This window comes from Hipposideros armiger, unplaced genomic scaffold, assembly GCF_001890085.2.
Source record: "Hipposideros armiger isolate ML-2016 unplaced genomic scaffold, ASM189008v1 scaffold_240, whole genome shotgun sequence".
NCBI classification, from domain to species: domain Eukaryota; kingdom Metazoa; phylum Chordata; class Mammalia; order Chiroptera; family Hipposideridae; genus Hipposideros; species Hipposideros armiger.
The window spans coordinates 2,464,515-2,487,395 of record NW_017731590.1 but is presented as its reverse complement, the minus strand read 5'-3'; the positions used below and the strand labels follow the sequence as shown (position 1 = coordinate 2,487,395).

The 22,881-nt window shown below is 40.0% G+C and overlaps 1 protein-coding gene across 1 annotated transcript in view; it reads right to left on the bottom strand.

The window, feature by feature from the left end:
* LOC109389703 (cytochrome P450 2J2-like) overlaps positions 1 to 19,560 on the bottom strand; it is a 40,920-nt gene extending 21,360 nt beyond the window's left edge. The window contains exons 1-2 of the mRNA XM_019655483.1: positions 19,513 to 19,560; positions 9,047 to 9,364 (exon numbers count right to left, since the gene is read on the bottom strand). Of these exons, the coding sequence (XP_019511028.1) occupies positions 9,047 to 9,364; positions 19,513 to 19,560 (366 nt within the window). The remainder of the gene's footprint in view (positions 1 to 9,046; positions 9,365 to 19,512) is intronic.
* Positions 19,561 to 22,881: the final 3,321 nt, after the last annotated feature.

Below are 22,881 nucleotides of genomic sequence, written 5' to 3'. Positions count from 1 at the left end.
GTCTCTCCCTGTTTCCTTTTCTCCTCCTGTCAACCAGACTTGGATTTCATTCACTACAGGACATGGACATACCTTATGAAACATTCGTTTATATAGTCAACCTACATGAATTGAGCAAACATCTACCATTGTCCCGAGAACAGTTATGAAGCTATAACTATAATGAAATAAATGGGTCTCTAAACTCAAGCATCTTAGAGTTTAGTGAAGGGAGGGGTTTGAGCACTTGTTACTTACCAAAGAAGGCTGATGTCTGTTTAGTGTAAGTCTGGTGTAGCAAGCATGGACTGCTTAATAAATCATATTGGTTTACCCAAAAGAGAATGCCCCCCTCCTCACTGTGCTAGAAGATGGAAAACTCAATACAGGCCTGAGGTCAGGTGTGGAGAAATGCACTCTAGCTGCAGAGATGTGTGTGAATCTTAGCTCTATGCCTCACTAGCTGTGGGCTTTTGAGAAAGTTGTGTACCTTATTTGAGCCTCAGGTCCCCAGCTAAAACAGGAAAAAAAATGATTCCTCCCTCAAAGGTTCTGTGAGGAAGAATGACAGCAGCAATGTGAAAGGTGCTCTGTTTTCTGGCACCTGGCGCCCAGCCACTGGAGTCTCTGAGGAATGAACGGGCTCTGTGTGCAAAGGGATGTGGATGCGTGATCATGGCGACAGGGAGGACCAGAGCACACGATGTGTGGGGGGAAGGCAACATGGTCACAGATGGCCACATTCCTGGGTTCCATGTCAAACTCCTTTCACATTTTATCATATTTCATCTCAGAACCATCCTAGGGCATTGGGTTGTCGGAAAAGTCATGATGTATTTTATCTATGTTTTTCAAAGGTCATTTATTTATATAAAGAACAAAGATCAATCAATGATATATTGCCCATTTTGTTCGATAACCTTTTGCCATCTTTCAGTGAGCTTCATAATTCCTCGTTTATAGAAGGACCTGTGTTTATTTGCAGAAAACTGAACAAGGTGCTGATTTACAGCCTCATCTGAATTGAACCTTATACCATGCAAGGAGTTTTGAAGACAGCGAAACAAGTGGAAGTCTGATGGTGCCAGGTGAGGTGAGTATGGTGGGTGTGGCAACACATCCCATCGAAGCTCCAATAATTTTTGACAGGTGATCAAACTTGTGTGAGGTCTCACGTTGTCATGATGGAACACAACTCCTTTACAATTCACAAGCTGTGGACATTTCTTGATGATGGGTTTGTTCAAACTGTCCATTTGCTGACAGTACACATTCTTTTCTTTTTTTTTTTTTAAAGATTTTTATAGGGGAATTGGGGGGATGGGAACAGTGCTGAGGAATTGGGGGAAGGGGAACAGACAAGTTGCTGTCATTTTGTTCTTCAGTCTAGTTGTGGAGGATGTCACTTCACTGGCCCATGTTGGCACCATCATTGCGCACTTCCGGGGTGAGGCAGATCAGTCGCTGGCTTCTGGACGGCCGCTCACTGTGGCTGCCGGCCGCTAACGCTGGCTGCCGGCCGCTCACGCTGGCTGCTGGCTACACACGGTAGCCCATGGCAACCCACTGCCACAGGGGCTGCAGCGTACACTGTCGCAGGCGACTCACGGCAGCCCAGCTCCAGGTTGAGCTGTTGTTCAGCATCTTAGCTGTAGAGGGCAGTGTCACTGGTCCTCATATGTGGGATCCGAACCAGGGCCCTCTGGTGTCCCAGGCCAGTTCTTAACCATCGCGCCACTCTGCCGGCCCACAGTACACATTCTAATTGATTGTTTGGTTCCTTGGTAGGAGATTGAAAAATATACCTTTAAAATCCCACCACATTGAGAGCATAACCTTCCTCTGATGAATGTCTGCTTTTTATGTCATTTGAGGCAAATCATGACATGGAGACCAAGACTGTTTGCATACCACATTGATGTAAACAATCCACTTCTCATCACCAGTTATCATTGCTTCAAAAAATGATTGGTTTCCTCACTTTCAATGAGCATATTGCAGATGTTTATAAGCGCTGTCAAATGAACTTCTTTGAGTTCATGCAGAACCAAAATATTGAGCTTGCTTACATATTCCAGCTTCTTTGGTGGTCATGAATGCTTGAATGATGGATGTTCAATGTTTCTGTAATCTCTTGTGTCATGCAATGTGGGTTTAACTTGATCAATGCCTTAATTTTGTTGTCATCAACCTCGGTGGGCCTCCCTGACCGAGGAGCGTCATTGAGATTAAAATCACCAGCACAGAATTTTGTGAACCATCGTTGGCACTGACGTTCTTGTAGAGCATTGTCTCCACAAACTTTATGCAACTTTTCACAAGCTTGACATGCATTCTTCCCTTTATGGAAGTAAAACAGTAAAATATGGCAAAAATGCACAGTTTGCTCTTCCATCTTCAACTTGTTGTAAAATCTCCAAAATTCAACCAAATCACTTAAATTTTTAAAAAAATGAAGCTAGAACAGTCAGCTCTCAAGTGACATAGCAATAACATAGATGCAAATGACTCTAGTACTTCCAAAAATGAACTAGTGCCATCTGTAGCAAACATGAATCATGACTTTACCGACAACCCAATAGTAATTATTTTCTGCGTCTTTCAGAAAAGGAAAATGAGTCATAGCTGGAGTAAGGAAGCCAAGGAGACAAAGCTATTGAGTGGTGCAGGGAATTTGTCAGCCATTATGTAATATTTGAGAACAAGAACCCAAGTTGGTGCCAGGACCTTAGAATTGAGTATGAGTCAGAGAGTGAAACTGAGACTAGAGAGGGGGTGCGGGGAGGAAATGGAAAAGTGTGTGGGTGTGTCATGAGTATGCACAAGATGCAGGTATGTGTAAGATGGGTTGAATAGCCACCAATCAAAGTCTTTCCCAACCTGTGTATTCAAGAGACAACTCTCGGAAGATTGACCCCTGCCTGTTGTCTGCTAGGCTGTGTCACTCTGTGGGCACTGGATGAAACTGAAGGGCTTCTTTTCCTCCAGATGTCTGTGGCCCCTTATCCCTGATTCCCATGCACTTATGCTCCCCCATGTCACCCTTAGTGCCCGGGACCCCACCACCCCATCAGAGCAAATACAGTGGGTTCAGTCTCATTCTACCACCCTGCTCCCAGGTCAAAACACCAAGCCTGGACTCAATCTTTCCATTGTTCTTTGGGCCCAGAGACTTCCATCAATCTTTGTTCATCTCTAGCACAGTATGGCATGTCTGGCTAGAAGGGTTGAGCCAAGATTCCATCTTGAGCTGGCCTGCCTCTAAAGTACATGTGTTTGCGTCTAAGAAACAGTTGGGAATGGGTCCATATAAATCAAGCAGGTTTTTAATTTCATCTTGCTGAATGCCAGGATGAACTGTACAGGCTTCACAAAAGGATTACGCTAGGATATTCAATAAGGATGTTTTTAGAACAGCTGAAAATCTCAGGTTAAGCCAAATGACTCCTACCTGATTATGATCACTACCTAGAATCTCAGCCTGTACTTTGAAGGGACGCTGTACTCCATAGCATTTATAAATTGAACTTCTTCACAGTTCCATCTCTACCTGCTCTCTGCCCCTGTATATTTCTAGACCAATAGTACTGGATAAAATCTTTATGATATTGTCAAGTGTGTAAACATGGTTAGGTCAAATGATCTCCTGAAGCCCTGGCATTCACTATAGTTTTATTACAATTCTTAAGTGTATTGTACCAGGCTCTGTGCCAGTTGCTTTACATGGAAATAAATGTATGACCATCAGAAATCAGAAAAATCTTTCTAAGGTTGGGCATACTTTTCAATGAACAACACTAAAAGATTCATTAAAAAAACAGATGGGGAATGAAAGTAATTAAAAGTAAGATGGTTCAGGGGGCTACAACAGGCTTACAATAAAAAATGAAAATAGAAAAATAAAGAGAAAAAGATTAACATAGGAGCTCTAAAAGGCAAACAAAAGTAATAGGACACAGGATATCTAATATGAAAGATAAAAATTCCAAATGTAGGATTAAGTAAATAATAAGGTGGATCAAAATAAATGTTTAGTTAGGATAAAGAACAATTAAAGTTGGAGGGTTAGTGAAAAAAGAGATTGAACCATGATCATCAAGAGATATAAAGTGGAGAGAGATACTGCTTAATTTAAGTCATTAAATCAAAGTCCAGCAGAACAAAGAGACAAAGAAAAGAAAAGGAAAAGGAACATGTGGGTGTACTGATTCTTACTCCTACTGGCCGTAGGTGAGAGGGTCTGTTCCTCTGAACGCTCACCAGCACTGAGCTGTGTGTATGTGTGTGTGTGTGTGTGTCTGTTGGGGGAGGTGTGGGTGCAAGAAGAGGTGAGATTCTCTCTTATTCACTAAACGGTATTTTAAAATGTCTCAATGTGTATTTACAGCTTTTATAGTTAAAAAGCATTTGTAGCCAATAAAGTAAATATGAAAAAAAAAGAAATTTACGGAAATGAGGACTAAAACTTCATAAAAGTGGTTGTTACCTTTTTTAAATCATAAAGTTTCTTGAAAATATAATAATTAAGACATATATATTATAAAGTGGGGAGGGTAAAGAGACCTAAATGATCATAAGGTATCTGTATTCCACTTGAAGTGGTAAAATGTTGAAACTAGTAGACTCCATAAGCTATGTATGCATATTGCAATCTTTAGAGCAACCACTTAAAACAACAGACAGAGATATATTCAAAAACACTAAATTGAAATTGAATTCTTAAAAAAAAAATGTTCAAATGACTCATAGGAAGACAGGAAAGAAGAAACAGGAAGAAACACAGAGAGGAAAAAAAACAGATAATAAATGATAAAATGGCAGGCTTAAATCTTAACATATCAATGCATAATTACATTAAATATAAAGGATCTAAATTCACCAATTAAAAGCAATTGGCAGATACAGGCAGCGAACAAACCTTTGTACCTCCTTCTAGGTCACAGGAAGCAGGAAACCTGGGCCTGCATTGGAGCCCGTCAAAGAGGTTCCAAAACCAACATAACTGGAGTTTACCTTCAGACCACAAAAGAGCACCGCCCAATTAGCCCCTCACATGGCACACATATAAGGGCAGTCTTAACAGGTACCACAGCCAGCTGGGGCGAATTCCACTCAGTGGAGTAAGGCCCCTGCACAGCAGCCTGTATGCTATGGATAGGGCCACATCCTACAGCCAGTAAGCCTGAGGGGCAATCACACACACTGATATACCAATAGCCATCCAGGCTCAACTATAACAGAAGGGTACACACATCCCACACAAGGGATACACCTGCAACACCTGGAGCAGGTGACCAGGGAAACTGTGCAAGGGCCCCAAGGTCACCTATTCCATAAGGCCACCCAGCCAAGATGGTAGACATAGCTGATTACCTAACACATAGAAACAAACACAAGGAGGCAGCCAAAATGAGGAAACAAAGACATGCATCTCAAATGAAAGAACAGGGGAAAACTCCAGAAAAAGGACGAAACAAAATGGAGGCAAGCAACCTACCAGATAAACAATTCAAAACAATGGTTATAAGGATGCTCAAGGAGCTTAGTGAGAATTTCAACAAAGAGACAGCAAGCATAAAAAAGAACATAGAAACCATAAAAAACAACTACTCGGAAGTGAGGAATACAATAACTGAAATGAAGAACGTACTGGAAGGAATCACCAGCAGACTAGATGAAGCAGAGTATTGAATCAGTGATTTAGAAGACAAGGTAGCATAAAACACACAGTCAGAATAGTCAAAAGAAAAAAGAATCTAAAACAACAACAACAAAAATGAGGATAGTTCAAGAGATCTCTGGGACAACAACAAACATAACAACATTTACATCACAGCGATACCAGAAGAAGAGTAAAAGCAAGGGATTGAGAACCTATTTGAAGAAATAAAGACCGCAAACTTTCCTAACCTGGCAAAGGAAATAGACATATAGTCCAGAAGCACAGAGAGTCCCAAACAATATCAATCCAAGATGCCCACACCAAGACACCTTACAATTGAAATGGCAAAGGTTAAAGACAAAGAGAGAATCCTAAAAACAGCAAAGGAAAAGCAGTTAGTTACCTACACGAGAGCTCCCAAATTATTGTCTGCTGATTTCTCAACAGAAACTTTGTAGGCCAGAAGGGATTGGCACAAAATATTCAGTGTGATGAAAGGCAAGGACCTATAACCATGGGTACCTTACCGAGCAAGGCTATCATTTAAATCGAAGAACAGATGAACAGCTTCCCAGACAAGAAAAAGCTAAATGAGTTCCGCACCATGAAACCAATATTACAAGGAATGTTAGAGGGATTTCTTTAAAATAGAAAAAAAAATCAGAATTATGAATAATAAAATAGCAACAGGTACATATGTATCAACACTTACTTTTTTTTTTAAAGATTTTATTGGGGAATTGGGGGAGGGGAACAGCGTTGGGGAATCAGGGAAGGGGAACAGACAAGTTTCTGTCCCCCCTCCGTTCCTCAGTCTAGTTGTGGAGGACGTCGCCCCACTGACCCATGTTGGTATTATCATTGCACTCTTTCCAGGTGAGGCAGATCAGTAGCCAGCTATTGGACGGCCAACCAAGGCAGCTCCCGGCAGCTCACAAAAGCTCACACCAGCTGCCAGCCACTCACAGTAGCTTATGGCAGCCCCACTGCAGCCTACGCTGTTGCAGGAGACTCACGGCAGCCGAGCGCCAGGTCGAGCTGGTGCTCATCATCTTATCTGTAGCGGGCACAGTGTCACTGGCCCTCATGTGGGATCCGAACCTGGGCCCCGCTGCTCAGAGCTGGCGTCCCAAGCCAACTCCCAACTAACACATCACTGGGCTGGCCCAACATTTACTTGCAATGTAAATGGATTTGATGCTTCAATCAAAAGTCACAGGATGGCTGAATGGATAAGAAACAAAAGCTCTTACATATGCTGCCTACAAGAGACTCACTTCAGATGGAAAGATACATAGATGGAAAGTAAAAGAATAGAAAAAATATATTTCATGAAAATGGAAACAAACAAAAAAGCCCAAAAAAGCTGAAGTAGCAATACTTATACCAGACAAAACATTGGGTTGTCAGAAAAGTCATGATGCATTTTTGCAACAAAAAACAGAAAAAAATATATCATGACTTTTTCAACAACCCAATAGATTTATAACAAAGCCTATAACAAGACACAAAGAAGGGCCCAGTAATTCCACTTCTGTGTAATTATCCATAGAAACCCAAAATACTACTTTAAGGGGACATATGTATCCATATGTTCATTACAGCATTGTTTACATTGTCCAAGATGTGGAGCCAGCCTGGGTATCCATCAACGGAAGAATGGATAAAGAGGAGATGGTCCATATATACAATGGAATATTTCTTGGCCGTGGAAGGGAATGGGTTCTTGTCACCTGCGGCGGCATGGATGGACCTGGAGGGTATTGTGCTGAGTGGAATGTCAGACAAAGACAGATGCAATGTGATTTCGCTTATATATGGAAGCTAAAGAACAAAATGAACAAATGCAACAGAAACAAACTCATAGATACAGAAAACATTTTGATGATTTCCAGATGGGAAGGGGTTTGGGGAGCATGAGTAAAAAAAGGGGACTGGATTAAGAAGTACAAATTGGTTGTTCAACAGTAGTTATGGGGATGTAGGGTACAGCATAAGGAACATAGTCGGTGATACTGTAATAAGTATGTATGGTGCAGATGGGTACTAGGTTTGAGGGGTTGGAGGGCAGGGTGTAAAAGGTGAAGGCATTAAGAAGTGCAAATTGTTAGTTACAAAATAGTCACGGGGATATAAAGTAAAAAAAGGGAATATAGTAAATAATATGGTAATAACTATGTAGAGTGCCAGGTGGGTAGTAGACTTATCAGGGGAACACTTCTTAAGTTATATAAATGTCTAACCACTATGCTGTACTCCTGAAATTAATATAAAATGATATTGAATGTCACCTGTAATTGAAAAATTAAAAAAGGGGGAAAAGGTGGAATAAAAGGTCCATATTTTCAGGCATAAAATAAGTAAGTCATAGGGATAGAATATACAGCATAGGGAATATAGTCAATGATATTGTGATAGCATAGTATAGATATGCTAGCATAGGTTCACATGGTTGCTGTACTTATGGTGATCACTTCTTTAGGTATATAAATGTTAAATAACTACGATATACCCCTGAGACTAATATAATACTGTATGTTAGCTATATTTTTAATATAAATTTTTTTAAAAACCTAAATCAAAACAAAATGAATGATTGACAGAATAAAAAAAATGACCCATCTACACGCTTCTAAAAAAACACATTTCAAATATAACGATATAAGTAGGTTAAAAATGAAGCAATGGAGAAACACACACCATGCAAAGAGTAATCAAAAGTGAGCTGATATGGTTGTGTTATGTCAGATAGAATAAAGTTCAGGCAAAGAACATCACCACGGATAAAGAGAGATATGATATAATAATCAGAGGCTGGGTCATAAAGGTTCCCAGCGGCTCCCTACGGAGTCTGAACTGTGCTAAGGAGTCTTAGCAGCCAGGAGGGCAAAGAAAGGCTGGGGAAAGACACTTTTAAATGTTTAGGGAGAGTGGACTGCAGGGAGAGAAGCCTGCATGTGAGGGGCTCAGTTATTGTGGTGGTGGCAGCAATTCAGTTCAAAGTGGTGAGGATTTAGTAGTATTGTCACTTTACACATGGGAAATGGAACCTCCCAGCGGGAAAGTGCAGCTTTCGGGAAGGATAATAATATTAAGGAAGACAAGGAGATCATATTACCATGGGATGCTCTGATAATATTTAGCATGATAAGGTTAAATGAGTTAAAAAATGTAACTAGACTAGCACACTGAAATCGTCAACAGTTAGCAATATTTCACCCCTAGGAAAGGAAGGCTTCAGAATCATGCCAGTTGACAGTGAGGAAAACGAGGCTCAAAGTGGGTTTAACCAGGGCAATGGCTTTAGCGGCAGAGCCATCAGTCCTCCTGCCCTCAGTCCCCAGGATGGCCCTTGTGCCACAAGTCAGGGTTAGGGCGCAGCTCAGCACCACTGCCGGCTCCTACCTGTTGAAGGAAGAGGTGCGGCTCCTTGAAACCCATATGGAAGAAGTTTCCAAAGATAGGCAGAATCGGAGGTCCAGGTGGGTAGTTGTTTGGACGCCGCCTTTTGAAGAAATTGGCAAGGAACAGAAAGAGGACAGCTCCCAGCAGGAGGGTGCGGGGGTTGAGGAGTGACCAGATGGCAGCCACTAGGCAGCCCATCGCCGCGAGGATGGCTCGGACGTCCACTAGCTCCACTGCGGTGTGAACTGGTGACAATCCCGGCCCCTGTGACTGCCCTGGCAGCAAGGCCGGACCTCCCAGTGTCCCTCCGCGCCGCCCCTCCCCCCCACTTGGTCACCGCCTTTCCCTGCTGAAACTCCCCCTGATGTTTCCTGTCCCTGAGCTTCGCCCTGCCCCGCCCCGCCGCCAACGCTGCCTGGGAACTTCCCCTCAGCCACCCATTCTGTCACACAGATGTCAGGCGCTAGATTCCCAGGAGAGCCCGCAAGTTCTTCAAAAGTCTTTCTCTGAGACCATTCGGGCTCTTGGGCTTATGGTTTCAATGCATCTCAGCACCACAGACATTTGACCCCCGAGTTTTTCAATCTCCTTCTCGCCCAGGGATCAAGGATCTGAACCGTGCCTGGTGAACAAACTATCAGAAGCACTGACATTTCTTGTGCGCTCATTATATTCCAGGCAGCTCACTCACTTCTTTACATGAATTGCTTCATTCTGACAAAATCAGGCAGATGCTCTTCTTAGTCCCATCTTGCAGTTGAGGAAACAGAGGTTAAACACCAAATACGTGGTGAATGAATGAATCCACCGGTCTGCAAAACATGTAAAAGATGCCCTGTATTTGTAACTGTTTTGGACATTAAGAAGCATTACAGCAAAGCTCCGAGCTCTGACCCTAGTCCTTAGTAGGCGCTAATTAACGCTGAAGGGAGGCGTCTTTCCAAAGTCCAGAGGGAGACACAGGTCAGAGCTTAGCTTTTATCCTTCCAGCCTACATGGTTCCATTTTACTCCAGTTGTTATGCATCCATACAATGTTACTAATATTTATATAAATGTTATTTTTGAGGAATTATGATACAACTCTTTAAAAAAAAAACCTCAGTATTATGTGTTTGAGGTCTCTCCAGGTTGGTGCATGTGGCTTTAGCTCATTCTCTTTAACAGCTAAGTACAATTCTATCATTACACCACAGTTTTTTTAAATTGAGGTATAACTGACATATAACTTATTAGTTTCAGGTGTATAACATCATGATTTGATATTTGTGTATACTGCAAAATGATCGCCACAATAAGTCTAGTTAATGTCTGTCATCATGTATAGTTATAAAAATTTTTAATGTCATGAGAGCTTCTACTCTCTTAGCAACTTTCAAATATGCAGCATTATTAACCATAGTCACTGTGCTGTGTATCACGTCCCCAGGACTTATAACTGGAAATTTGGATCTTTTGACTCTCTTTGTTCATTTGCCAGTCTTCCATGCCCTCCAATGGCAACCACCAGCCTGTTCACTGTATTCATGTGCTTTTTTTTCAATTTTTAAGCTTTCCATATATAAGTGGGTTTGTATGTTATTTGTTTTTCCCTGTCTGACTTAGTTCACTTAGCCTAATGCCATTGAAGTACGCCAATGTTGTCAGCAAAGACAAGATTTCTTCTTTTTTCCATTTTTAAAAGGCTGAATTATATTCCTTTACACACACACACACACACACACACACACACACACACACACACACACACGACGTCTGACAATGAAGTTCGCGAACTCATTCTAGAAAAAGTGCTAAATACCTCATTATAGTCACCTTCGAAGTGCTCCCCTTGGGGAGCTATGCACCAACGCCAGCACTTAGTCCACCCTTCAAAGTAATTTTGGAACTCTTTTTCTGGAATGGCCATCAGAGCTGTCATCATGTTGCCCTCGATGTCCTAAATGTCATCAAAATGTCTTCCTTTCAATATTGCCTTTATCTTCGGGTAAAGAAAGAAGTCTTTGGGAGCCAGATCAGATAAGTAGATTGAGTGTTCCAATACAGTTATTTGTTTACTGATAAAAACTCCCTCACAGGGAGAAGATGAGGGGATTAGAAAGCACAAAATTGGTAACTACAAGATTGCCATGGGGATATAAAAGACATTTTGGGGATTATAATCAATAATGTTGTAAAGATTTTGTAGGGTATCTGATGGACACTTGTCTTATTAGGGGGACCACTTCCTGGATGGTGTAGAGGCTTGATCACTGCACTGTACACCTGAAGCTGAAGCTGAATCATGATGAATGTCAACTATAATTTAATATATATATATATATATATATATATATATATATTCACAGGATGTGGAGTTCAGCATAGGGAATAGAATCAGTGGAATTGTAACAGCTATATACAATGTCAGAGGGATAGTAGATTGGGGGAGGGGGGTTTAACTTTGTGAGGGGTGTAAATGTCTAACTATTACATTGTTTGGTACACCTGAAACTAATAAAAACAAAAACAAAGAAAATCCCTCACAACAGTGCTTGTGAGCTGGTGCGTTGTCCTTATGCAAGGGCCATAAATTGTTGGCCAAAAATTCAGGGCATCTAACTTTTTCATGCAGCCTTTTCGCACTTCCCAATAGTAAACTTGGTTAACTGTTTGCCCAGTTAGTACAAATTAATAATGAATAATATCTCTGATATCAGAAAAGATTAGCAATATTGTTGCATCAAGTTCGTGAATGTAATTGTCAGACCACACACACACACACACACACACACACACACACACACACACACAAGCACACACAATCGTATTTCTATCATTTGTCATTTATATTCATTCGTCCCTCAGTGGACATTTAGGTTGTTTCCATATCTTGGCTACTGTAAATAGTGCTTCAAAAAAATGTGGGTGCATATGTCCTTTTAGGTTAGTGTTTTTGTTTTCTTAAGATAACTAGCCAGAAGTGGAATTGCTGGATCAGATGGTAGTTCTATTATTACAGCATAATTTATGTACCTGTTTCCATATCAATGATTACTTAGGTTAGTTTTCTCTCTCCTTCCTTTTACAGTTTTATTTTCTTGCATTAAAACAGTACCGCAGGTGAGAAATTGCACCATTGACTTAAATGGCACATTTAAGATTAGATGAAGTCTATTGATTTCTTCTTACAGACTTTGTATAAATGAAGTTCTACACTTTAACAGAAAGCTGCAAAACTTAATGGTTTTAAATATATTTATAACAAACTGATTTAAACATCTTCTATAAGAAGAAAAATTAAGACCACTTATTTGTAAACAAAGAGGAAGCCTCACCTTTCAATCTGCTTTCTCATTAGTTTCTTCCAAAGTAAGGTCTTAAAGCTGTGATTGACATTTTTTCTCATTATGAATACTCTCAGGACATTGTGGAAACTTGCAGTAGTACAAAGGAAAAGGAAGACGCTTTTAACTTTAAGAGCTTAGTATGATCAGTGATGGCTTCTCTAGTTGAATATTGATTGTTTCCTTCTTCTTTCATTAAGTGAAAATACAAGTCAACACAGGTATTTGGTCCCCAAAATTTTAAATGTAGTATGATTTGTAAAAAGTATTGTTTAAGATTGTATACATATTGTGTATATAAGGTTCAAGTTCATGGCTTTGATTTATAGATTTATACTCTAAATAAAAGTGAATAATACAAAAATTAATATCCTTATTTTTAACCATAATGAGATGAGCACTGGCATTCATTTTCAGTGTCAGTTGTCATTTTGTTCTTTTCCCTTTGTTCTCATATAGTAATGATCCCCCAAATCATTGAGTTGCTCTAAAAAAATGAAAGGGAGAAAGAAAGAAAGATAGAAGGAAAGAAAGAAAGAAAGAAAGAAAGAAAGAAAGAAAGAAAGAAAGAAAGAAAAGAAGAAAGTTGAAAATCTTTTGTTGATCAAATCACATCCATGGAAACATGTAAAGCAAATGAGTGCAATATTAATTGTGCAGTAAGAAATTATCAGACTAGTCTCTTCATTGATCCTTATGCCCCATGAATTCTTGAATAAATTGGTAATCCATTAATAAATTAATCATCAATTGTGATTTTGACTATGCAGTGGTGTTTGTCAGCATTGATTGAAAATGTCGATCCAGAGAAGTAACACTGTATAAATATTAACAAATGATTTAGTTAGAGTATTTTTAGGTACTAACTTGTATGTCAACTGTCTAAAGTGAACTTGAGATGAAAAGTAAGGCATATTTTATAAGCAACAATGATCACTTCTTAACTTGAAAAATTCTTATTTAAGAATTAAAATATTTTTATTTCTATCATTTGTCTTACATTTTCCACCCCATGAATACATTGTTTGGCAATTAGAAGACACAAATGTCTTGTGAATTCTTTTAAGAATTTAGTTTAAAAATTGACTGATGTGATATAATACTTGAACTATAAAATAACTTGACCTGTCATATCGCTTATGATTGCTTAGGATTTCTACATTATCTGACAGTCAAAGGAATTTTGGTAATAACTATGATATAGTTATTCCTGTAATAACTATAAATATTAAAAGGTATTCTTGGGCACTCTACTTGTATATCTTTAATGCCCCCAAAATTTGAAGGGTAATCTAAATTGGCATACTTTAGAATATTCAAGGAGAAAGAATAACTACTTTTAATACAAGCCTTTTAGATTTCATGAAGATTTTGGTGAGGAATAATCGTAAATAATTTAAGTAGTCACTAAAGTCTAAAAATGTCTTTCTAGAAAATATACAATACTTAAATAGAGTCAGACATGGAAGATCAGCATTTAACATTGGGTGTTTTGAGTTTATATAATAATATTGAAATTCCAAGTATTGTATTTTAATATTTGCCAGCACACTTTTTATAAAAGTACATCCTAAATTACTAAACTTTAAAAAATTTAAGGCGGGCCAGACGAGTGGCATGTTGGTTAGGAGTTGGCTTGCGATGCCAGCCCTGAGCATCAGGGCCCTGGTACGATCCCACATGAAGGTCGGTGTCACTGCGCCCTCTACAGCTGAGATGTGAACTCCAGCTCGAACTGGAGCTTGGCTGCTGTGAATCGCCTGTGATGATATGATGTAGGCTGCAGTGGAGCTGGTCAGCAGCTGGCGTGAGCTTTCGTGTGCTGTCGTGAGCCACCATGAGTGGCCGTCCAATGGCTGGCGAGCAACTGCCTCAGCAGGGAAGAGCGCAATGATAATACCAACATGGGCTTGTGAAGCGACCAACTAGACTGAAGAACAAAAGGACAGCAACTTGTCTGTTCCCCTTCTCCAATTCCCCAATAAAATATTAAAAAAAAGAAAAAGAAAATTTAAGGAGAAGTAAAGTTTCTCTCAGGCAAAATTGATGCAATTTGTTGCCAGTAGACCTTCGTTCCAAAAAATGGTAAAGGAAGTTCTTCTGAAAGAAAAGAAAAGGTATAGGTCAGAAATTCAGATCTCCATAAGGAAATGAAGATCATTAGAGAAGAAATAAATGAAGGTAAAATAAGTCTTTTATTTTTGTTTTCTTAATTGATCTAATAGTTAACAGTTTGTTCAAAATAGAAGTAGTAAGAATTTATTCAGTGATTATAGCTGATAGATAACTGATATGAATGATGCAAGAAACAGTAGGAAGGAGTTAGGAAAACTCTGTCATAAGGTAGTTGCATTACTGATGAAGCAGTTTAGTGTTCTTTAAAAGTGGATTTGAATCAGTTGGAATCATGCATTGTAAACTCTAGGAAAAGTACTTAAATTTAAAAAAAATAAAATTGATGTGCTAAGAGAGAAGAGAAAATGGAAATATATAAAATCCTCAATTAAAACCAAAGAAGAGAGAAAAAGAGGGAAAGACAAAAAAAAATTCAAGAAGAATGAACAGAAAACAGTAATGAACATGGTAGATGTTAGTCTGTAGCAATAATCACTTTAAATGCCAATGGCCTAAATACACTACTTAAATGACAGAGTCTGTCAAAATGGATTAAATAAAGACCCCTTTCAGATTGTTCACTGTTAGTATATAGAAACATAACTGGTTTTTGTATGTTGATTTTGGTATGTTGGAACTTTGCTGAATTCATTTATTAGTTCTAACAGTGTGTGTGTGTGTGTGTGTGTGTGTGTGTGTGTGTGTGTGTGTGTGTGTGATTTAGGGTTTTCTACTAATGCGGTAATGTTACCTGTGAACAGAAATAACTTTAGTTTAGCATCAAAAAGAATAAATTACTTAGGAATAAACTGAAACAACAGAGGCAAAATAATTATGCACTGAAAATTATAAAATATTGTTCAAAGAAATTAAAAAAGACATGAATAAATGGAGGACTTAATATGAGTTGTGATAAAAAAAACCAGTGACCGTTTAAGTTAAAACATATTTATTACAGTAAAATATACATTGCCATTAAACCCCCTCAAAATATTCTCCCTCACTTCGAACACACTTATTTCATCATTTTTGCCATTTTCTAAAGGAGTTCTAGAAGCACTTTTCATGAGTGTCTTCAGTTGTGCTGTCATGGCTGCCTCAACGGCCTGAATCATTTTCACTTTGGGGAAGAGCCAGAAGTTGCATGGTGCCTGATCTGGTGAATAAAGTGGATGAGAACACACCATAATGCTTTTATTTGACAGAAATTGTCACGTCACAAGTGATGTGTGACACGGAGCATTGTCAATGATGGAGGATGAAGTAAACACAGTATGAATTTATTCTTGGTATGCAGGGCGCATACAACATTTGAAAATCAATTAATGTAATATTTTACAATAGTAGATTGAATAAGAAAAATCATATGATTAAATCAAATAAATGCAGCAAAAGAATTTGTAAATTGCAACTGTATTAGTTAGGGTTCTCCTGAGGATATACAGTAATACTTTAGTTTGCGAGCATAATTCGTTCTGGAAACAAACTACTCGTATTGCAAGACATCGCTTGTTTACCACGTTAAAGTGTATTAGAAATTTTTGCTCATCTTGCAGAACTTGCAAACCATGTTACTCACAATCCAAGGTTTTACTGTATATGCATATACCCACCTTATAGGAAATCGACTCACATGATTATGGAGGCCAACAAACCCCAAGATCTGCAGTAAGCAGGTTGGAATATAACTACATCAGGAGAGCTGCTGATGGTATATTTCCAATCTGAGTTCCAGGAAGAGCTGATGTGTCAATTCAATTCCAAATTCAGGAAAATGTCCATGTCCCAGCTCAAGGCAGTGAGGCAGGGGGAATCGCCTTATTTGGAGGTGGGTCAGTCTTTTGTTCTATTCAGGCTTCAACTGAATGGATGAGACCCACCATGGTAGGCAAGCAATCTACTTTATTCAATCTATTGATTTAAATTTTAAACTCATCGAAAAACGGTTTTACAGAAACAAAAAGGATAATGTTTGACCAAACATCTGGACACCTGATGGCATCATCAACTTGACACATAAAATTAACAATTACACCAAAAACTATTATGATAAAAACTCTCAGCAAATGCGAAATAGAGGGGAATATCCTTAACCTGATAAAGAACATCTACAAAAAATCTATAGCTAATATCATACTTAATGATTAAAAACTAGATATGTTTCCAATAAGATCAGAAACAAGGCAAGGATGTCTTGTCTCATGACTGTTTACAATTAAGTAAAACTTCATTAATGTTTTTACTGTGGATTGCAGTGCTATTTGATGAGATGAGAAAAACGAGGAAGAACAGGTTTGGGTGGGAAAATATGGCTATTTGGGCCATGTTAAATTTGATGCATTTACTAGATATTCCAGTGGACATATCAAATAGACAGTTGAATGCTCAGGTATGATGTTCTGAGAAGAAGTATTTTTAAGTCATAGGATTGGGTGATGTGACTTAGGAAGAGTATTATGGAAGAGTAAAGAGGTCCCAGAAGAGACTCTCAGGAATGCTAGCACTTAGAGGTGGAACAGAAAAGGAGACAAGAGTCTTTAAATAAAGACCAGCCCATTGGAGAAGCAGAGAGAAAGCCTTTGTACCTGCTAGCAGGGGTGAGAATATGAAAGTGCAGCAGTGGTTAGCAGATGCTATACAGTCATGTATAATAGATTGGTGAAGAGAAAACAGAAGGACATGAGGTTGGAGCAATGCAGACGTCAGTCAATAGTTCTCAAAATGATGAAAGGGTAACAAGTCTGGGAAGGTACATCCAGAAGTTGAGGTTTGGCAACAAAACAGAGAATTTAGGCAACTCTAGACAAGTTCATGCCATTATTGCAAGTTTAGCAAGAGAAGCTGGCAGGATCTTGCAAAAAGGTATTGCAAGGGCCGGCAGAGTGACGCGATAGTTGGGAACTGGCTTGGGATGCCAGAGAGCCCCGGTTCGGATCCCACATATGAGGGCCAGTGGCACTGCCCTCTACAGCTAAGATGCTGAGCAGCAGCTTGACCTGGAGTGGCTTGCAGCCCCTGTGGCAGTGGGTTGCCATGGGCTACCGTGTGTAGCCAGCAGCCAGCGTGAGCGGCCGTCCAGAAGCCGGGGACTGATCTGCCTCACCCGGGAAGAGCGCAATGATGGTGCCAACTTGGGCCAGTGAAGCAACGTCCTCCACAACTAGACTAAAGAACAAAATGACAGCAACTTGTCTGTTCCCCTTCCCCCAATTCCCCAGGACTGTTCCCATCCCCACAATTCTCCAGTTAAAAAAAAAAATCTTTAACAAAAAAAAAAAAGGTATTGCAAGAAATACAGTAAGCCTGCACAGGGGTTGGAGGAGAAAAAGGCGAATCTAGCATCATGGAGGGCATAAAAAAAATATATTTTATAATACTGTTGACATGTAGACATTTTTGTTTTAATGTAGTCAGAATTATCGTTTTTTTTTTGTTTTGTTTTCTTTTTCAGGGCTTCACAATTTTGTGTCATGCTTAGAAAACCATCCTTACTGCAGTAGTATAATATCTGGACATTTTCTTTGAATTCTTTCATTTTGGCTCTTGTAATCTCCCTGACTTTATCTGATACTCTCCTCCGCTTTCAGTCTACTGCAGTCATGCTGCTGTCCTTGAACATGCCAGGCACATTCCTGACTCCCAGTGTTTGCACCTGCTGCTTCCTCTACCTGCAAATCTCTTCCCCAAGACCTGCTCAGTTCTCTGCATAACCGCTTTCGATCTATGCTCAGAAATTATCTTCTGAGGAAGAATTTTTCTGACCACCCTATGCCAAACTGCAACTGCTCCCCTTCTTGCTTCCTTTACAGCATAAATTCTTATTCAGCATAATTTTTTTATTTGTTTATTTATTCAGATTTTTGTTTATTCTCTCTCCATTTGATCCTCATAAGAAGGTTAAGCCCCACAAGGATGGAGTGTTTTTTCAAAATCTACTTTGTTCATGGTGTTATGAAAAATGACTAGCATGTAGTAGATGCTCAATAAATATTTGTTGTCTGCCTCAGCAGCTGCAAAGAATAATAATAACAATAATTCATGTTTTAGGAAATAAAGCAGTCTGACAGAGACACTAAGTAGGTCAAATATTGAAAATGATGATGAAAAAATTAGAATTTTAGGTAAAAATGGAATATTTCACACATTGGAAAATAATTGCTATATTTACATTAGTACTAAAAGGCTTCTAAAAAATGAAAATGTAATCTTGGGAATAATAATGATAACACCTAATGCATGTGGTGCTTGTTAACTACTTGCAACATTTGAAGCATTCAAAAAGTATTTGTAGAGACTAATTTAATCAGAGGAAGGTGAGAAGGGAAAGCTGAGACAGAGGTGAAGGACCTGGTCAGAGGTTATTGATCCATAAAACACAAAGACAGGATTTGGTCTCAGGTGAGCTGCACTCCCAAACACTCCTGTTGTTCTCTAGCTACTTGAATTTCCCAATTGTACTGTGTTTTCTGTGGCCACGCCCCTCCTTGAGGCTTCTTTTCTTTATCTGTGAAATTGACAGGATGGGGTTAGGCTGCAGGGTGGGCTGCATTTTGTAAAGCAAATCATGTTTGCAAGATCTGTCAGTGGCTGCATTGTCAGGTCCTAAGAAATATCATTGGTGCAGTCTGAAAACTAAAAGAACAGATTAAAATTTGACCTGAGGAATCTCAAGGACAGCCCATAAAACACTGTTAATTTCTGAAAAGTGTGTTTTCAGAAAGGCAACACAGAACAGCAGTTAAGACTACGATAATTTGGGAAGTTAGTTGAAGTTCTGAGGGGAGCCAGAGAGCTTTGGGATGCGATGGGTTGAGCCCGCCCCCATATGGTCACAAGGGAAAATGGCAGAAGCAAGTTATATCCTTGTTTCCTACCAACCACTGTGTCCCTTGACTTAGAGGGAGTAATGAGAGTTTGATCATCTCACTATTTTTCTAGAGAGCATCCATTGTTTAAACTGATCACAGGATAAACATTCCTTAGTGAGCATAGCATCTTGGCTCTTTCTAAGGTGGGGCCAGCTAACCTTTCCATCCCTGGTTCCATCTAAGGGCGCCTCTCTATTCCCTGCCATGCCGGGCACACGCCTCACTCTGGGCGCTGCAGGTATGATCCTGTGACCTGGAACGCCTCTGCCTCCTTTTCTATCAGAAGAAACCCCCATAGTCTTAAAAAACCCAGTAGAAATATTTATGTGACCCCTTTCCACCAAGAGCTGGAGTTTATTGGGAGGAATGGAGTGTTTCTTTTGACCTCACATCCCCCAGACTCTAGGACCCTGCAACCCACTAGCAAGCTGGTTCCCTTTGCTTTCAAATATTCTTAAATGCATTTTATCCTAAGAGTTGTAAACAACAGAAAACAACTATTGGACCTTAGGCACCTGCATTTCCCACCATGACTACTGAAACATGCTTTTAAATGGTTTCCCTGCCTCCATTCCTTTTCTCCTTCAATCATTCTCCAAACAGTTGTCAGAGTGATATGTTCAAAAATAGTCATCAGTAAGCCTCTGTTTTTATGTGAAACACTTTGATGGCTCTCCCTGACTTGTGGAATGGGCTTCAAATGTTTTGACTATGTACATATATTGAACTATTTTCCATCATGCACCCACAACATGGATTTATTTAGATATTTATAAATCATATCTATGTATTACTATAGTCACAAATCGTGTTTGCTATAAAACACATAAAAGTTAAAGAGTTAAAACTAAGAGCAATATTTACAATGTTGTTAAGAGTGTAAAAACCTTATTGCACTAAATCATATTCTATGATGAGAGCAGTGGAATTGGATGTACTTGAATAATTTTTAAAATCTTTCTTCAACACTGTATTCTTCTATTTCAGTTTTTTTGGGTACTTCATCTTCATGGCTGTTGTAGCAATAATAATAGAAGTTCATTTTTTTTCCCATCATGCCAGTGGACTCTTGTGCAACCCTTGGTGCAAATTTAAATCCACTGTGGAAATGATAGGCTTGTAAAACAGGATCTGAACTCTCCACAGTGGTATTAAGGAGCCTTTACAGCCCAAACCATGCTCCCCTGCTACCTGGTCTCTGAGCACTGTCCTTCATGCCTGACATCCTTCACCTCACACCTACTGCACAACTTATGGGCCCCTGGCTGCACCATATGGTTTCATAGTTTTGTGCCTTTGCACATGCATGGGATGACTTTGACCTCATTTGTCTGCTGTGAGTTTCTAATGATTTTTCAAAAGTATGCATATAGAAACCATTTGTCTGTGACCTTTTCCAAATCCCACTCCTGGCCCCTAGAATCCATTGCTTCCTCACTTGGTGCATGGATAATGTTTTGATAGTTCTCCCAACATAATTTTTTTAGTGTATTGTAGGTTCTTATTTATTTGTCCCGTTTCTCAAGACTTGACGAAAGAAACCAGTTATCATTGACAATTTTCTCAGTTCAGGGATGGAGTTCAAAAAAGTGTTTGTGGAGTGAATAAGTGACCTACTATTAGGTCACCCTTAATCACTAGATATACAGGTCCTAATGTCTTTGGTGGGACACCTCAATCTGCTGTGACTGGAAGCCTTTTTCAGTCTTCTTTTGCAGGACTTCTTGTGAGGGATGTTTCTTAATGGCCCAGTCATCTGGGATTATTCTGCTCTGTACCCACCATTATGCCTGAGGACTGCTGTTATGGTGTGTGCTAACACTTAAGGAAGAAAGGGGGGACTACCCCACAGACATTCTTAGACACCCAGAGTTTTTTTGTTTTTTGTTTTTTGTTTTCCCTTGTTCTCTATCAATGTCCTGACTAGATATTTTTTGTTGGGGCAGGAGAGGTGAAGGAGGTGTAGAAAAGGGACACAATCCTGTTGAAGAAACTGAATGGGAGAGTCAAGACTTTCTGTCAGTGAATGAATTGCAACTCCGGCTGACTGTTCTGTCATTAGCTCCACGTTGGTAGCACTCCATCCCAGGACTCTAAGAAGCCTTGGACTCCATTTCCCAGAATCCTCTTTCCATGGAGTTTCAGGTTAGAGCTGGCCAATGAGCAGCACTAGCAGAAGATTTAGAAAGTGGGAGGGAAGGAGAAGCTGCTGTTCTCTAGAGTCAGCTGCAGCCATAACAAGAGCTGATAGGGGATTCTCAGAGCTACCCTACAAGCGCATGAGACCATCTGCTTGTCTGCTACAGGCCGACACAATTGGTGGGAGCTTCCCAGAGATATTCATCGACTTTGCAGCAAGCTCTTCAGAACCACCCACTTCAGTTCCTCAGGCTGATTCACCAGTGTTGGTTTCCTTGACATTTGCTTCCCCAGCTGTTCCAGTGGGTATGTAACTCCTTACCTCCTATCTTGAATTCTTTACACCTGGAATATGTGGAGTTGTTTCTGTTTTGCTAACCAAAGTCTGCCACCTCCTGTGGTTGTGAGGTATATAGAATGAGTTAGATGGTTGTGCTGTTGATCAGCAGTAGCAGGTATCTAAATCATCTCTAAACATAGATGCTTAAAACAACCACCATTTTATGGCTAATGGTTCAATGGGTTGGGACTTAGGACTTTCAGAGCTCAGCAAAAATGTCCATCTCAGTTTCATGTGGCGTTGCCTGCTGTGACTTGATTGGACTGGACAACCCGAGAAGGTTTAATTTAACGTGTGAGGGCTTGGTGCTGGCTGGCAGGGTACTGTCACCTCCACATGTCCTCTCTCTCCACGTCGTCTCCACCACTCAGTAGTCTAGTTTGAGCATCTTTCCATGGAGGCTGGCTTCAGGAGGGTTAAGCAGAAGCTGCATGTTTTCTTACTCCTTGATTGGCACAGCACCAGTTTTGCCAAATTCTATTGGTCAAAACAAGTAACCAGCCCAAGCTGGAGGGAGGGGAGCCAGAGTTCTCCTTATGAAGGGACGAATGGCAAAGTCACTTTGTAATGGGTGTGGAGGGAACGTTGAACCTTTTTTTTTTTTTTAAAGATTTTACTGGGGAATCGGGGAAGGGAAACAGACAAGTTGCTGTCCTTGTGTTCTTCAGTCTAGTTGTGAAGGATGTCGCTTCACTGGCTTATGTTGGTATTGCGATCATTGCTTCTATCCCGGGTGAGAGAGATTCTCTATAAATATGGTGCTCTTTTTTGCTAAACTTCCCTGAAGCTCCTTTGCTAATCTAAACTTTCCTTAATCACCAGATGGCTTCAGTCTGGGCAATCATCAGCTGGTGCTTAGCAGTGGCAGATTCAAGAGGAAGCATGGGGCTTGTTAGGGGTGGGGAGTCCAGATGCCAACACACAGAATGCCAGGTGAAGTTATAGGCATTTTCTAATTGGTGTTGGAGACAGTGAAGGCAGCTGAGAGGGGTATTCGGAAGAACCCTCCCTGGAAGGGGGAGACTGCTAATCAGGGAACCAGGCAGAC